Here is a 17801-nt window from a genome sequence, read left to right on the forward strand (position 1 = left end):
GTTTCGCTGCAAAATCATGGTGTTAATTTCCTGATTGGTGTAAAATGAACTAAATGAATATATGACAAACTCATTTCAATCAATGCCGAACAGAGGATACCCGAACAGAATTAAGCAAATTTTATGTCTTTCTAAATGGCATCGAGGGCTTATCAGAAGCCTTTGTGCTAGCAACACATTTGATAGTAAAATCAAGTTCTGAAAGAAACCAGAAAGCTACTGTAATATACATCAAGACCTCATGCTTTAAGCGTTACAATCTAAAAATTAAAAATTCTCTTCAAACACAAGAATGATAGAACTATTGGGACTTATGACACTTTCCAACTTGTGGCATGACACGCGATAACGTGTCTAATACATCTCACTCCAAAAAAGGACATGGGAATTGTTGATAAGATATCAGGAAAACAATGACACAATGAAGAGTGAATCACAAGGACATCTGACTTTATCTGAGGCCGATGCCGTTTCAAATGTTTTATTATTGCTAGATGATTTATCTGGACTGACCAGAAACTAGCATTTCATCTTGGCCTCTCTAGAGTAGGTTTTGAAGACCGAGGCAATTTTGGGCTTACTTTATGGAACGGGAGAGACCAAGGGCTTGAGTAAATCACTTTCGTCGGAGCATTTGAGCTGATTGGCTCATTTTCTGTTCGGATCTCTGCTGATGTCCAGATATTTCATGCACTCTCCCCCTATGCAGCACTATATTTACAACAAAAGTTTTAAATTTCAAACAGTTTTCTTACCACAATCAGACATTTCCTTCTGAGTATATACACTAAAAGCAAAACGACAACACACAAAACAAAAACCAAATAAACAACCAAACAAGTGGACTTCGTATAAATGGAAAACTTCGACATAATTCCGTGTAATAATGGTAAAAATATTCATTATTTTGCTTTATATTTGCTCATAAAAATTAGAAATATTTTAGCAAAACTTTTGCTCGCAGAAAAATAGGTCGTTAACAGGTATAACTATTAAAATCCCTCTGCCACGGTCGGAAGACTTCATGTAATTGAAATTCACAGGAAGGTACGAAGTTGCAAAACTGGTTTTAATTTATGTTGCTGACTTGCAACGAACCACCTTTGCAGTGTGTAAGCCAGAAGAACGATTGGACGTGCCTTTCATCTGTGTATGAAGAAGAAAACGGCGGTCGAAAATGTTCAATACCAGTGTTATAATTTTCTCTGTTTTCATTAAATGTAAATGTAGCCCGATGGGGTTTGCGGTTCGACGATTACTTTAGCTTTTGTTTTCACTCACCAAGGGCTTTAACAGCTACCTCATTCCATGTCATTGCGATGAAAAGACGGAATATAACTATTCTGGTTCTTCGTGCGCTACAAATCAACGGAAATGGTAAAATTACTTTATTTAAATGGTACATATAGTTAAACACTCAAGAGGTCAAAAGAACAGACTGGGGAGTGCTCGGTTGAAAAGACCGATTGCGCCTGCTAATTACAGCAAGATGTGTTTTGAGCGCTGTTCACAAACAACAACAAAGCCGAATTACGGTATAGTACCTAGCACTTCAGTAGTTTAAGTACTCTAACTATTGTCAGCTTTATTTTTGGTAAATGATACTTATTAAATACTTTGCTTTTGGTGGACGACGTGTTTGTTGATTTTTAATACGGTACTCACTATAGGTCACGTGACTTAGCGGGCACAATCGGTCTATTGGTGCGGTTGGACTGAAAAGAGGTTAAATTATCAAACCCAACCACGTGATGGCGAAAGAATATTTCTCCCTCCAAGGACAGAAGGACGATTCATCACAGTTTGATAAAATACGCCAATAGGCGGCTGTTCTTTGCTCTGCACTGTCCTGTTGATACCACACCACTTTTACTTTCACCACTGGTATCATTTTATTTTTTATTTTTTGTTATATGTAACATCATCGGTAATCGTGTAAGAGTAACAAACTTATGGCACTAGTAATGTCGTAAGCCGTAGGACTGGTAAACGCATATCACTTTGACTGGAAGCATTCTCATTGGGTCAAGTAGACAAATGAAAGCGAGATGTGTTTTTCTTACCTTCAACTCCGTCGCCGGCATACCCCGCCTGAGATACTCCATTCGTATACCCTCTTCACTAAACTCAGTAGCCTCATAGCCGTCATTAAACAGCTCCCCATGAAGGCTAAGTTCTCGGATGTCTTCTTGAACGCGAGATTCTTCGCCGTCTACCACTTTATCAACCTTCTTCCTGAAGTTCTTTCTCATGACAATGTATATGACCCCGGGAATGATAACCAAGACGAAGAGAATGCATCCCACGACGATGAGAGCCAAAGCGACGGTAGGCAAACCATCTGCGTTAAACAACAAATACAAATGTATCCTCGCTCCCGCTTGTAAGTACGACACCACAGTAATGAAAAACTGTTTCAAACATGTTGGATATACCAAACATGGAGTGTAATAAACGGTAAGATAACGGCTGTATGCATTCATGCCCAAACACTAGAATCAAAGTTTTGTGTATTTAGGTCTTTTGTCAGTCGGAGATAAATAGGAGGACCCAATGGGGTCACGTGTATTGAATCTTTTCTCAGTCAAGATGACAACTTCTTTTCACGACACCTGTGGTAATATTTGTGCAGGTTTTGGTATTTTTCCCCATTGATTGAGATAAAGCCACGACTAAAACCAAACAAACATGGACGATCACACTGCAAACCCTTGGGCGGCCGTGAACTTATCTCCCGATATAATTTCCTGCATTTTTTAAAATCAACCTCAGTGCGATAATACCTGGTACTGGTTCAACCCCCGTCTCACATCTGTCGCCTGCATAGCCAGGGGAACACCTGAAATAAATAAGAAGGTACTTAGTGATTCAGAGTTGAGTATGGTTTATTATAAACATTATCAATGTTTCACTCATCTACTGGATTAACAGATTTAAAAAAGTGAATGGCCGTTGGACCAATGAGCTTCTTCTTGCGCCTCTTTTAAACGCAGTTAGACTTTCATTTGATATTAAGAAAACTCAATACGAAAACAAAATTGCTTGTTGACCTGCCCTTCATTTGTTCTCCATTAGCCAATAAACCGATTACTTAAATTGTTCCCTGTCTTGCGATACGACCAAACAAATATTTGTACACAATTCTGAACTACCATTTTTTGTTTTCTATTTTATTACCTGCATGAGTCTATAGGTGAGTAATCTGGCCTCTCGCATGTCCCCCCGTTCAGACATTCCAATAAACATTCACTTGACAGCTCTGAGGAAAAGTGTGACAATAATACAAATAAAAGAAGGTTCTAAAATAAAATTAGGTGATGGCAAAATCTCGCAACAGGAAAGATATGAAAAATAGGCGCGTAACTTTGGGCGATACAAAACCTTAGTTCTAGAATTAATCTTGAGTAAATGACTTTAGATAAAGGAAAACACCTTTCAAAAACAGAAAGAAACACAGTGTATAATCGTTATGTGACCCAAAATTGATGATTTGGATTGATATCAATTGATTGAGAGATTGTCTTAAATTGTATACAATATACATTTGAGTTAAATCTACTTTCGTCGTCGATTGTGTCAAATGTGTTTGATATTAAAGTTTAATAGTTCAAAGAAATTAATGCAGCTATATGTAAAGCGAATCTGAACTACTTTGCACACGAACGGAGTCCGGATCAATTGGAATCGTTGTATTTCCGTCAGTCAGGGAATCACTGCTTGATAGAACTTTCTTCACTTCGTCCAGAGAGGGTATTGTCCCATACGACACCACTGCTGTGATAATCAGACTTCCTTCATCCATCCTTGTTACTTGTATTTTAACAAGGTTGTTCGTAGATGGCATCTCCTGAAGCCTTTCCTGAATCTGAGAGATAGAAAGTAAAGTTGTTTTGCGGATTCTTCAGAGAAAGGTTGCCAACAACAAAGAACATTGAACACCCCCATGTCGAGTTTTCAAAAAGTGCTTGAAAGTTTTCGATCTGAATCTCTGTCCACTGACAACCAAAATTGAATTATCTGCATATTCACACAATGGTCCTGGAAGAAGTCTGTAAATGGTATGTGAAACTATAGGACTTCGTGAGGCTTAAAATCACGACTTCTTTCAATGTATAATACCGCTCGTTCGAACATGGTAGCAGTCTTGTTGAAAGCAGTAGAAGTTGGATTCTTGTAGGCAATTACGAATTCCATTTTAGCAGTCAGCATTACTCCAACGGAAGCGTATGCTGAAAACAGAACCACAAATAAAGCATTAAACAGATGCTTAAAAGGCGCATTTTCTTGTATCCTTCTTTAAAATAAGCACCAGTTTTAAACAAAAATGACTTTCTACTTTTAATTAATCGATCGAAGCTGTAATCAAACGGCAAATCAAATGACCTTCACACGAGCCGTCAAGGGTGATTTCTACATATCCATCGAAGCCACGGCAGTAACACGCGAAGCCAACTGTGTTTGATTCTGGTAAACAGTGCTGTCCTTCCTCAGAGCACAAAGTGTTATCCGACAAACAAGGATTCTCATCTGTAAAGAAATCAACATCGTAACGATATTACATGCATACGCAATATTTAACCATTAGACGTGCCACAGGTAAGGGCTGTACATTTACGATAAGACGTTGCCTGGAAGTGATCTATGTTTCGTGGCCTTTCAAAGAGTAGGGAACAATAAGAACAGAAAGCTAGTGTTTCTCCAGACGATGGTTCTATGATTCTCAGATCCTTTATCTATTCTATCATAAGGATAATTCACAGATCCAGCAACACTATTTCCTGATGGCGAAAACAGATTACAGAGGCCATTTAGAAACAATTTCAATTAGCAATGGCTTTATCAGAAAATAACATCAGGTTCAGAATATTTAAGGTTTTTTCTCATCAACAGAGGCTTTGCATGGTAGCCATCTTGCAGGGCAGTTCTTTTGTTCCACAAAGATACCTCCTTTGTACAAACCCTGTTGAACAAAAGCACTGGCCAGTACGATGACATCCATGTAAACTCTCTATGTGGTGTAATATACCTGCACAGGTTGGTCCGTAGTGCGTCAACGGGCAAATACATTCATGAGAACTTTCATCGAATTCCCCTTCGTTCAAGCAGTCTGTAGCCGACAGAGCTAATTACACCAGTTCGAAAGTTAAAAACAACATTTGTGTGAGTGACGATGTTACAAGTCATGCAGAATACAGCTACAAAATCAAACTATCCGATGAAAAAAGCCAGCAAGGTCAGTTATAAAGTATATGTATTGGATACTTAAACGTTTTACATGAATTAGTGGATGCCACTTCTAGCAGACGAAGCACCCCCTCATTGGTTGAAAAGTGCCATGTTGGCTGCCAGTGTTCGTTTTATTGGTAGCGACGCGAGCGTAACATGTATTTCATTGTCATTCGTGAACTAACTAAGTTCAGTTCTGACTTAAGGAGCCCCCATTGCTGAGACAGTTGCGTCGTCTCTTTGTAGAGCATGAGGCTCATATAGGGCAAGAACCGAGTTCAGTAAGGCGTTGTGTATCTTACCTCAGGGGCGCGTCTACCTTACATACTGGCGACAGATTTAGAAAGCGCATTACCCCCATGCATATGGGCTCTTATTGTACCGTAAAGGCCTAAAAAATGACTTCTGTAGACCATGACCTAATTTTGTCTTTCTTCGATTCTCTTTTGAAACGCAACGTGGTTAATCTAAATATGAGATACCAAAGATTTCAAGACTGGATAACAAGGTACATTTAGTGCTGCCATAAAACTTAAATTTAATTCAATACGAATGAACACACCTCTACACGTCTTTTTATCTTCGTTCAAAAAATATCCAGAATTACAGCTACAGTTGAAACTTCGGAGAGTGTTCTCACAAATCTGTTCACACCCACGAGCTGGATCATTTTTGTACCGCTCACATTCATCAATATCTGTAGTTCAATAAACCCAAACGAATTCCTGATAATTACATTGAATAAGATTGTACGTTATAAATGCTGGTCAATAATCCTGGAAACGAAATAGAATGAAATACTGAGCCTGCCAATATTTATGTAGCGTGCAGGATTGTGGCTGAAACCAGGTAAACGGTCAATCAACGCATGGTGGCAAGGATTAGAATTATGGCGTAATGTGAAAGACTTGCCACAGCAACATTTCTTCCCGATGAATTCTAGCATTCATGGCTGAATACTTTGAAGAACCCATTATCCCTTTACTGTGAATTCTTAATTAAAGCCGAATGTGCAGATCATTCCTGACTGGCTCAAATTTCAGAGTTCATATTAATTTTTTGGCAAATCATTTAGCATGCACCGCAAATTAAGGCAGAGCAAAGATAATAAACAATATGATGTATTCTTTAAAAGAAATCAATTTAAAAAATAATAAATACAATAAAAATCACTGTTATTACGATAGAATTATGCAATTCAATTAAATTACCAGTGCAGGTTTTCCCATCTCCCTCCAATCCATCTGGACAAGGTCCACAAGTGCTGTTTAAAGATGGCGGTTTCTTATCTGTACAGGTCACTTCACTGAAGCATGGACTGACTGCACATGCGTTGTAGTCCACTTCGCAGAATTCACCGGTCCATCCCGAGGTGCACTGGCACAGCAGCACCTGATTTTGTTTTCAAATTCACAATGACGGTGAACCGGCTCGTACGTAACTATTCAAAGTCTCAAAACACCTTACAGTCCAGAATCCTCCAACGATCGAGAATTCTGGACTATTTATTAGACTTGAAGATTGAACACCTGTAATACTTTTATAACTGTGTAAAATCTGATAAAGTGTACTGAATTCGACGGGTAAAGCAGTCACCACAAAAATAGGAAGTGATACGTATTCAGTGCACGTTTTAATGTAGGCCTCTTATTCATCAAAAGGCGTCTGGTATTCTTTCATATCGGCGGTGTTTTACGCACGAAATAACAGAACAAATTTCAAATTTCTTAGGTCATTGTTTTGTTTATCATTAACGTTTGTTAAAATATAGTATAAATACATACTGAATTTCCTTTTCCGGGGTACAAGAAATGTGGACTTGTGCGAAAATGCTATGAACCCACCAAAAATACTCACCCCAAAGCGATCTTGAACGAGATTAGTGCCTTCAGCATACTGATTCAAAAGGCACGTTCCGTCATTTTTGCAGTCACAAAGATTCACTATTGGCTCAAGTGAAGAATTTGCTTTGCCATCTGAAGCTATAAATCCAATCCTGACCTTCGACTTATCAGCAGGAGTCCAGCTAAAAAGGCCATCTATGACAAAACAATTTGTGTATTGTTAATTATTAATAGATCCATTAACAACAGCGAAAATGGCTAAAAGCCTACTTGAAGAGCCCACTGTTGTAATACAAGAGAAGGTCAGAAGATGATTTTTTCCTTGTTTGGGAATACTGAACAAAACAATACTTTGCAAAACCACATTAAAGAAGTTCTTCATTAAAAGTCACCACAACTATTTGTGCCTATTTTATAGAAAATAAACCAGTTTACCTTCCTTCTGCCACCAGACCAAAAAAAAAACCACTGGAGTGACTCAAAGCACACTGAATGGCGGTGATAATGAAAGAAAAAGCAATTTTGGAAAAAGAAAAAATGCAAGATTTGTTTACTGGTGTCTCTAACCTTTAATACTTGCACCTTCAACCGCTTCTAGCAGATAGATTGCAACCTCGTCCCCGTCTGGATCAGTAGCATCTATCTGCTGCGTAAAGTTCTGACCAATGGTGACTTCTATGCTTTCAAATTGTTTCAGTTCTGGCGGATAGTTGGCTACAAATTAAGCGAGGTCAGTCTTTAAGCATGAGGAAATTCAGATTAATTGTTATTTGTTTCAAATTGGTAAAATGAAACAGCAGTTAACATATCATGAAGTGTCGCAGAACCAAAACTGGACAGTTTGTTTTATCGATAAACAACGTCTAGAAAGAGACGTATTTCGATATTCATTTCAATGACTTCAAATTTGTGGGAAACAATTTCCGATCGAAAACAAAAACAAAAACGAGTCGATAACAAGGAGCTTTCAAAAACTCTTTACTTACTATATCACCGAGTAATCATATTTATTACGATCCAAAAAAGGAAAGCATCAACTTTTACTTCCATTAAACTAGGACCTGGAGTCCCTTATCTAATAGAGAGACGTTGTCAAAACCTTTGCAAGAACACACTGTTTACCCCTTGCTATGCCACGTTTGAGCGTGAAAGAAATTTTTTGTAGCCATGGTATAAAAAAGGAAACACGCGTACTTGCTGATTTCAAGTCCTCGCTGTTCTTTTCATTTAGTTGTAGCGTGGCTATTCCTATGTCGGTATTATTCAATGTCAACGCGTCGTAAATGCATTCCTTATTGTCGCCACAAACTTCTTTAATCTGCTGTCGTTCCTCCTCATTCACACCGGCAAGCAGTTCATCCAAGAACTTGGGTCGGAATGACAGGTCATTTATTTTCTCCCAGCTCTCCTCAGGAGACAGGTAGTAAAATAGGGAGTCATTTACGGATACACGCCCTGTCAAATGTCAAAGAAATGTTTCATCCAATTCATACATAACTTTCTCCACAATAAATAGATTAAAATGCAATTAAGGTTTCAATGCATGTGTCGGTAAATAAAACTTCTTTTTGTAAACTTCCGCCACTTTTTGGTACTTTTGTTATCTCCCTTTTAAAGTGATTGCTATATTGAGTGAAGAGTCTGGTTTACTTAATCAGGTACCTCATTTGGAAAACTCAAGACTTGCTGTTACATTGGCAAAAAGGAAGGAAGAAAAGGAAACTTGTTTGTTTTGTTTCTCCCCGGTTAAACAACAAGGCAAATTTCCAACCATTGAATACCACCGGATTCTTCGATATTTACTTACATGTTTCGCCAAATTCAAAGTAGTCATTTTCCAGCATCGTTCCATTACTACCAGACGGTGACTGATATGTGCCATCTCGTCTCAGGATATCGTTAGTTTTGTTACCATCCCAGACACCTGATAAAATAATATACACATCCTAGTGAAGTTGAAACCTGACTAATCTTTGATGAATTCGTGACTAATCTCTGGTGAATTAGTGATTAATTGTTGCTTGAAGTTAGGCACTGGATTATTCCACAGTTTCTTTGCCACTACATTTAATAGTACAAAGTGAATCTTACAACTGATTATGTTTAAGGGAAATATTCTGGTTACGCTGACGCAAAATATCCCCTCTATTAGACCCTGTCTACAGCTATATCAGCTCCATTTTGGAGTGCCGTTTTGCTAATTAATTGATTAAAAAAATACGGCCAACTATCAAAACCTTTCATGATAAACTACCTCTGCTCATGCTGAATTGCCTGGTTTAGTCGCTGTATACACAGGGGCTTCCCCTTAGCCATGAAAAAAATATTCCAGCCGGTCCCTGAGTAAGGCCCATTGAACTGTGTACAAACATCTTCCAGATGTGAGTCCCAAGTGATTGACATCAGGCATGCACTTACCAATGGAAATGCCCTCCAAGGACCCTTTCAATGGGGTGGGGCCCCTTTGATGTTTGTGGCTTAGGCTGACCATAGAGACACATGTCTAGACAAGCATTAACCAAATCAGCTCTGCTCATAGCCAGTCAGATCTTCGGTTACACCCCACTCCATCCACCCCCACCACCTAAAAAAATTTCAATGCCATTTCTTTTCTTTGGGAGTGTGGAGGGCATCCATGTAGCAACTTTGAACCATTTACAACAGCTTTTGAGTCCAAACAAATACAATTCACACAGTTGTAATACCACTCTCCAAAATGGAGCGTCAAACTGGCACCAAGGAAATCAGAAAAAAACAATGCCGTGTAGGGTTAAGAGAGAACCAAATGTCCCTCAGCTTATCGGTTGCTGGCTAGTAAATACGGCAATAACCAGACGAAAACGTTTTTCTCACTCATGAGTGTTTCATTATAGTTAACGCTAAAATATATGATTGTCAAAGGTTATTCTGAGAGAGAAAAAAAGGTTCAACTAGTAGGCTTACCTAATAATCCTTTTGTTTTTCCTTCGAAGTCCTGGCTTAGCTGGACAGTGACGTCAACAAAACTGTTGTTCACACCGACAGAGAACTGAATATCAGAAGCAAATATCGCTTCAACCTTAGGAGGATCCTCGACCTTCCTCACTGTGAGACCACCAATCACCAATCCTAAAATAAAACAATGGTTAACAGGCTCCATTTAGAGAGCAATTGGTAGTGTTTTTGTATCACATCGCATGGAATAATAATCCTGTTACGAATTCCACAGTGCTATATCTCGCTACAATTAGACCATTGTTATTACAAACTTCTTCTTCAGCCTTTACCTGCATTAGATTTGAATTTTACGACCGAATAAATCTGAAAAAATTCTTTTCATTGAAAAGAAATTCAAATTCAACACTCTGCTCGAACAACTTACTTTGCAAAACATAACAATCGCAATCAAAATGTTCGCAGAACTTCTGCTGACGGACATAACTCTAGACCTTTAATTGTAGTTTTTCTTGCTTGGACCCCAGTCTGGGTATTGACCTCGTTGCTTATTTGAAATTGTCCTTGAAATGAAAATGATGAAAGTACTCTCAAAGTTGTACTTCCACAGATTTATTGAAACTCACCTGCAGCTGTGGGTTCAACCACTTCCCCATTGACAGTGGTTATCAAATTGGTGGCTTGTTCATTAAGCTTTATTTCAACCTGTCACGAAACAAACTGATCGTTACGTATAGATTGCATTTTAGTTTTTAAATAAGTTGTGCTTGACAAATAAACAGGAACAGTCTTGATCTGCCATAACTTTAGTTGTGACATGGATTTGGTGATAAAGAAGTGGAGAAATATTCCAGATATCTGACTTGTCTATCTCAATGGAAATATTGTACAAACATCTGATTCTAAATATTAAAATCAATAATTATTTTGACTATCTCTCTGTGTGGATTACAAACCCTGCCGTCGCTTGCTACGTCTTCAGCAGCAAATCCACTGTACGAGGTTGCGTTGGTTAGTTCGCCCATCTCAGGGTTGTAGACTCTTTTCGTTCGGCCTTGCAGTTCAAAAAGCTTTTCCTTTCTGTTCTCGTCTTCAATGAGGACCAGTGTATATTCCCCAAGACCATTGAAGGTATAGTCCACACCATCAAGAGTTCTTACGTGCGGGTCGCCCCAGAACCAACCTTGTATTTAGACACAGATATGAATTACTCAGAACATATATATAAAAGAATTACGTCATACTGGAGCATTTACGAACATCTCACAGGTCTTTCATTAAGCGAACAAAAGTTGAATCCCTCCACCATCCGAGACTTATTCCTACTACAGACAACGTACTGCTTACATATATATAACATGTATTAATTATTATTTACGTAAAACAATAGATGCCTTCGTGATAGTATTAAATTTGTCACGTGTTATTAAATTCAGGCTGGCTCGCGTATGATTGAGCAAAGCCTATTGGAAATATTATTTAAATATTTCGGTCTAAATTTTTCAATGAATAACTCTGTGAGTATTGATTTAAGCACTTAGTAATATCATCCACGGGAAATTAGCCGCTGGAGTTGGGCAGGTTTTTAAGCATTGCACAAAGGTCTTGTGCTCACCCCAGAAGGTTGGAAAATACCGAGAGCACGTCACAAGAGGGCGCCACTCGATGTAGAGGTGACACAGGGTAGATTTTTCACAGCAGTAATAACGGGAAAGAACCTCCTCCTCTGTTAAAACACAAAATGCAAATGATGAATAACAAGGTACTTTGATTTGGAACTTAAACTGTGTGAATCAGAAAAGTGTCTGTCTCGTACTCTGCAAAATAATGTGCTGCAAATGAGGGCTGCAAATGCTCACGAGGTTTGCAAAGACAGTATAAAGCAGGGCTACTTACCATACCATTCTTGAAATGCATCAGCCGTGTAGAATAAATCACTATAAGGGAACCTCTCAAAGACAGAAGCAACCTTTGGGCTCCTGACGTCGTAAAGAAGGTCACCGGTCCATCTCTTGTAGCAGCACTGTGTGCCAGGGGTACCGGAGAGTTGGAAGAGTCGCACAAAGCATAAGACAGCTAAAAACAATAGAGTTAATAAAAAGTTGTAATAATAAATGTTCCTTTGTTACCATAGTCCTTCAGAAATGTGAAGTTATACAAACGTGTCTGCTGACAGTTTTTACATTACAGTGCAAACGATATGTTCTCAAGTATTGAAATGAACAAGGTCGTTAACACAAAGACATCCATAATGGAAAAACAATCACATCTGTTATTAAGCTTCATTTATATCCATAGACATGGTCTCACTCTTTACGATATTAAATATCAAAAACGAACACACTTACATTGGTCTTGAAAGTATTCAGAGACTTCTCCCGGTGGGATATAAGACTGACGCCAGGTCAATAAAAAGCGCCAGTCAAACCAAGCCATTATCAAACTACAAGGGCACGTGTTAGCAAACGAGGGATAATATACATCGAAGATTGGGTAGGGTGCCTGACGACTGTACCAGTTGCGGCAGGAAAGACGCGGGTTGACAAAGTCATCAAGATGGTTGTCAAGTTGGAACACCCAGCGGCCTTTTTGTCCTGAATTTCCAACGAAGCTGCCAGGACGGAAGAGTGAATTTTTGGGTACATCCAGGTAAACACTCTCTTTGGACATCCCGCAGGTGTAACCCAAGATGACGTTTTTGTTGGGTAAGAAGGCAGTGTCCCAGTTCATGTTGCAAGGACCGTAGTTGAATACCACGTAGCTATGGATGGAATCGGTCAGCAGCAAGACTTGGAATGTGTTGGTTCCCTGCAAAATCAGCGAATCACTCGTACTACTGTAAATAACGATCCCTTTAGTGTACTTCTTACGAATCTTTACTTTGAAATATTTTGAAAAGAAATGTGTTACTGACAATTAGGGTTCAGTGGTGTACTTTTTGTTTCAGTCACAAAGTATTACTTCTAGAAGACGTTACAAAGTATATACTCACAGAAGCATAACTGGAGGACACTGGTTGAACATTACTCCACGTGATGGCTAGCGCCCAATAGACTGCGTTCGTGTTGTTCCCTATATCCACAACCTTGGACACGATATCCTTGATGGTATCCAACATGTCTTGGTTGGTGTTGGGATCGTACTGGTCATATACCTTGAAAATTGTTTTACGGGGAGAGAAACCATTTACAAAATTAATCAAACTTATTTATTTCTGTTTACGAAAGGGTCCCAGATGAATGCAGCTTCGTTATTCGTTCTTGTTCAGGTAATCTTTTTGAGTCATGACAACGCTCTCGTATCTTCTGTCCTGCATAAGTGTTCCTGGATCTGACACCTCAAACCTGGGGTCCATTTTAGCTTAATGGAGGGTTCACACTTGCTCAGGTACCAGTGACCCGCAAACTATTTTTGTGCGAACTCACCATGAGACAGAGTACAGGGATTTCCAATACCTTTTATTTAGAGCTGTATTGAACAGCGTTTGCATAAATGTGGCTTTGTCAAGAGAGGTAAAATTGGTCCGGTCGAAAAGCAAGAAAAACGTCGTAATTCATTTGACTGGATGTATTTGGCAAATTCAAATTACCCTGATTTAAATTTGAGCTTTATCTTTGTTTTGCCTTTTTAGATCAATCAGTAATGCTTTCTTGAAAATTGAATGTTGGACCCGAAAGAGCAATGCAAAATGAACAATAAAACTACAAATGGAAATAAAAACAACCGTTTCAATACCTGCCAGAAAACGTTACTTTCAGGGGAAAATGTTTCAGCCTGAACATCCGCCCAAAATGGTGCGATCATCGGTGGTCCGTTTGGGAACTGCAAACCTGGAATATTAGGAAACGCCCACTTCTCGAGGCTTTTATCATTCGACAGAACAATCACACCATTGTCAGTGAACTGTAAAAGATAAAAAATAACTCAATTTATAAAAATTCATGTTAAGCAGCATCATGAAAAATACGGAATAACGTGAACGTCATTTACTATGAAAGAGGAAATCGTTGCCAGCCAGCAATTTGGCAAGTGTTACTTGAGTTTCATGTGTTGTAACGGTTGGAAAACAACAGTTCTGATTAAATGATATTAAACAAAAGATATCGAATGTACATATCGAATGTAATCTTATTTGAGCTTTCAAGCTATTATGCTAGAAGTAATATTGTAGCATTCCCTTACATAGAGCGACTCATACAGCTCGTCACAGAAAGGAAAGAAATTCGGCGGGAAAATAGTTGGAGATATCAAATCCTTCGAGGTCTGTTGATTCTGCGTGTTAAAAGAAGGGCAAAACAAAATTGCTTTGTTTGAAAGAAGCCTACAGATAAAAGGAGTGAGATTAGATATAGTTCCTATCAAAACTCTTTTCTTTCTTATTACTAATTCCAAGCTGGATTAACCCTATGATGAAAGGAGAGTCAAGTTCAGCCAATCACAGCCAACAACAGTAAAATGGCTCTGTGAACGAAAATACTTAACTATATAATCCCGTCACTTGACCTCGAGTCATTCTGATCATTCTAGTCAAATGGAGCATCAAGATGATATTTTCACGCACTTACTAAAAACTTTCATCTACTTAGACTAAAACCGAAAAAGACAAGTTCGTTTACAATAAACTTTTGAGAACTCATTTTGAAGGGTTTTTATTATCCATTATATGTCCATATTCTCCTGAAGTTTCCAATTCAAATTATCTACCTCTTGAAAAGCATCTGATAGCAAAGAGTCGCCCATCTCAACCCCAAATGGGATGATGTTACCCTCTGGAAAGTAAAATGAAACAAAGAAATCTGTTGTAAAGAACCTACCTAATTTTATCAGACTTGATAGCTATACATTTACCAAAGACATCCTAATTATAGCAAAGGAGTGCCTGCTACTCCAACGAATTATACCTAGCTCACGTAAACATTTTCTTTGGAAATATACATGAAATTAGTAGGCTACTGCGCAAGCTTGAAATGCTGAAAGGCACGAAATCCGAAAGTCGTGTTTTTGTCTGAACCTCTGAAACTTTAGAGTGATCTGCAAGGACAGTCATATGTAAAAAATAAACCCTGCTAACTTTCATCTATCTCTAAGAGTCCAAGTGTATTTTGGCAATAGCAACTCTTACCTAAGACACTGGTAACATTCATCTATCTGTAAGAGTCCAAGTGTATTTTGGCAACAATAACTCTTACCTAAGACACTAAACCCAAATATCTTTGATTTGATGCAGCCACCCGAAGTAGTCGCCGTGCAGGTCACTGTGTGGGCTCCGACTTTGAAAACACCTCCTGTTGGACCTACGTCTGTACTCCCTTCAGAGCCTGTACAGATGATCGTCACATCTTCCTCGTCTGCGGCTGGAACAATGTCCCAAGTAACGTTTGAAGTCGACTTTCCCAGATCTGTGCACTGATCGCCTATTTCTGGTACTTTAAATGTCGGGTTTGCTATAAAAGAAACACACAAATCAAGGTAATAGACGCAGAAAAAAGAATCGAAAGAAGAAATACAACGATCTTGACTGTTTAGGACGGTGGATAATAAAGGGATGTTTATTAATTCTACGTGATGTACCCAAATGATGAAAAATATTCTTAGGGCAAAAACATCTCGCTAGCACAAGGATTATCAGATATAATGGTCATGGGATGAGGACCTACCCACTGATGCTATGCACCCGAAAGAAGAGCTTATGTTGTGGATAAATGTTTGTAGGACAATCGACCCTAAGACTATGTATGACGGACTTTTCTGTGAGAATTATTTAAGCCAGATGCAACGATTTTCATTTCCTTCACTTCCTTTCCTTCTTTCTTCTTTCGTACACCGCCGATTTATTATTTTTCCGATGCTTGATACAAGGAAAACGACAACTTCTATTTTCAAGAGCAGCAAAACCCTTTCATTATTTCTTAGCTTTAATTAAAAGAAGGCCTGCTTACATGAAACAGTAAAGGAGATTAGGCACACTGGAACAACAACGCCTCCAGTATCCGAAGAACAAACGACTTCATGCTCCCCAATCTTGAATTCTCCGCCAGTGAGCTCGACACTGGTTGCCCCTTTAACATCTTGGCAAGTGATGTCGGCAGGAGAGATTGGATTTCCGGACGAGTCAACAGCTTTAACCTGCGTCCATTGGATCGACACCGAATTCACGCCCCATTTCAGACACTGGTTGGCTACTTCGGGGCAATTAATTTCAGAGCTTGCTGTTAAAAGAAGGGTAACAAACAAAATCAGTCATCTATCCAGTTCGTAAGTGACTTTGTCACAAAGGCGGATGTGCCACGATTCGCAGGCTCTCATTGGACGATCGCAGAATTTGTGCGTTAACTTCTGGTTACAATGGTTCCACGTAAACGGCAATCAGTGCATGTAACTCTATGTGCAGTGCATGTGCCGTGGGCGTGGTTTAAACTGAACTGACGTTACACTTAGAAATTGGATAGGTCATTATGATTAAGGTAATATAAAATCCTTGATATCTCTGTAATTTCAAATCACTAGCCATAGTATAGAAGAGGAATGATTTGCATTATGTTTCCAGATGGTCATTTCTTATTTTGTTTTATATGTAGCAAAAATTAATATGTAGTTTTTGCTGTATAATATCAAAATCACAGCATTTGACGGTAGCAAAACAAAGAGAGGGTTATGGCTTTCAATCATTCTGTTGTCGTCTTCTCGCCATTACTAATGAACAAAATGTTATGGCTTTATATTTTGGAAAATACCGAACTAATAGTAACAGTGCATCTTTTAGCAATTTCTTTCATGGCAACTGACTGGCCATGGATAAAACTTACGTTCCTTGCAGGTTGGACCCGTGAATCCTGGAGAACATTTATTGACGCCCTCACAATTAGGATACGGTTCCTTGGGACCGGTGCACAGAGTACCAACGTCATTCTCTGTTTATGGTGAAAAGAAGATATGCATGTTACTAAGCTAGTACAAGGTATACAAACTCCTACATGCATTTTCAAGCCAAAATTCGCATGCTTTATGCTTCTTCATAGAATAAATCTTCACATTTTGCCTCATCAAAGGGTCCGTGAAAATTCACAGATTCGAACAGGTCATCAGAAATCTTCATTGGCGTGAGTGTTAAAATCCTTTCTGACCCATGCAACTGCCAACCTGTCAGAGTGACAAGCAAAAGCAAATATTCCGAAGGCTATTTTTAACAGGGGTGTGAAATCTTCAATGGCATTTAAGGTTGAGGGGCCCTTTAAAACTTTTTACCCACTTTTCAAGAACCGATATGACATAGACCCCCACAAAAAATGCTTCTTACGTGAGCAGTCGTGACCGCAGTATCCAGCGGAACAGGTGCAAGATCCTTCCTGATTAGATGAACATATGCAGTTGGGTGGGCTCCCAGTCGTTAAACAAGAGCTTCCATCTATGCAAAGAAAAATAGTGAGCGAATACTTCATCTATTATTATTTAATGTTTTCCTTTGGGCACTAATACTTTATCTCAAATTGTTAATTGTCTTAAAGAATAGCGGTTTCCTTAAAAAGGCATCTAGGGTACAAGACTCCAATAATGTGAAGACACGGGAAGAGACAAGATGGACATTTTCATATGTTCGTGTTTTATTCATACGAAATAATCATTCGTTCGCTCGCATTAATTCTTGTGAACAAATGAGCTATTTGTGGAAGTGAATAGGTAATATCTGCGAAAGAAATAGCAACATGAAAAAAAACCACCCTGTCTGTTCTAGTGCTTTATAGAAAAAGAACAGAGACGGTCAAAATGTTGTGATTCATAGGTATGAACATTTTTCTC

At 38.8% G+C, this 17801-nt stretch overlaps 1 protein-coding gene across 1 annotated transcript in view; it reads right to left on the reverse strand.

The window, feature by feature from the left end:
• Nucleotide 1: 1 nt before the first annotated feature.
• The window catches only part of LOC110981206 (uncharacterized), a 47835-nt gene continuing 30035 nt past the window's right edge, over nucleotides 2–17801 (reverse strand). The window contains exons 62-90 of the mRNA XM_087131039.1: nucleotides 17302–17409; nucleotides 16811–16915; nucleotides 15944–16213; nucleotides 15194–15448; nucleotides 14709–14773; nucleotides 14187–14276; nucleotides 13740–13907; nucleotides 12997–13158; nucleotides 12353–12812; nucleotides 11901–12080; nucleotides 11620–11730; nucleotides 10961–11187; nucleotides 10631–10709; nucleotides 10014–10178; nucleotides 8878–8994; nucleotides 8265–8525; nucleotides 7638–7784; nucleotides 7084–7265; nucleotides 6438–6618; nucleotides 5789–5923; nucleotides 5027–5122; nucleotides 4384–4527; nucleotides 4120–4229; nucleotides 3652–3865; nucleotides 3178–3259; nucleotides 2784–2839; nucleotides 2064–2341; nucleotides 1282–1358; nucleotides 2–1146 (exon numbers count right to left, since the gene is read on the reverse strand). Coding sequence (XP_086987165.1) covers nucleotides 1302–1358; nucleotides 2064–2341; nucleotides 2784–2839; nucleotides 3178–3259; nucleotides 3652–3865; nucleotides 4120–4229; nucleotides 4384–4527; nucleotides 5027–5122; nucleotides 5789–5923; nucleotides 6438–6618; nucleotides 7084–7265; nucleotides 7638–7784; nucleotides 8265–8525; nucleotides 8878–8994; nucleotides 10014–10178; nucleotides 10631–10709; nucleotides 10961–11187; nucleotides 11620–11730; nucleotides 11901–12080; nucleotides 12353–12812; nucleotides 12997–13158; nucleotides 13740–13907; nucleotides 14187–14276; nucleotides 14709–14773; nucleotides 15194–15448; nucleotides 15944–16213; nucleotides 16811–16915; nucleotides 17302–17409 — 4505 coding nt within the window. The 3' untranslated portion in view covers nucleotides 2–1146; nucleotides 1282–1301. The remainder of the gene's footprint in view (nucleotides 1147–1281; nucleotides 1359–2063; nucleotides 2342–2783; nucleotides 2840–3177; nucleotides 3260–3651; nucleotides 3866–4119; nucleotides 4230–4383; nucleotides 4528–5026; nucleotides 5123–5788; nucleotides 5924–6437; nucleotides 6619–7083; nucleotides 7266–7637; nucleotides 7785–8264; nucleotides 8526–8877; nucleotides 8995–10013; nucleotides 10179–10630; nucleotides 10710–10960; nucleotides 11188–11619; nucleotides 11731–11900; nucleotides 12081–12352; nucleotides 12813–12996; nucleotides 13159–13739; nucleotides 13908–14186; nucleotides 14277–14708; nucleotides 14774–15193; nucleotides 15449–15943; nucleotides 16214–16810; nucleotides 16916–17301; nucleotides 17410–17801) is intronic.

The sequence above is a fragment of the Acanthaster planci genome, linkage group LG21, assembly GCF_054643075.1.
Source record: "Acanthaster planci isolate LZ-2023a linkage group LG21, COTS_SCS, whole genome shotgun sequence".
In the NCBI taxonomy this organism is placed as follows: Eukaryota; Metazoa; Echinodermata; class Asteroidea; order Valvatida; family Acanthasteridae; genus Acanthaster; species Acanthaster planci.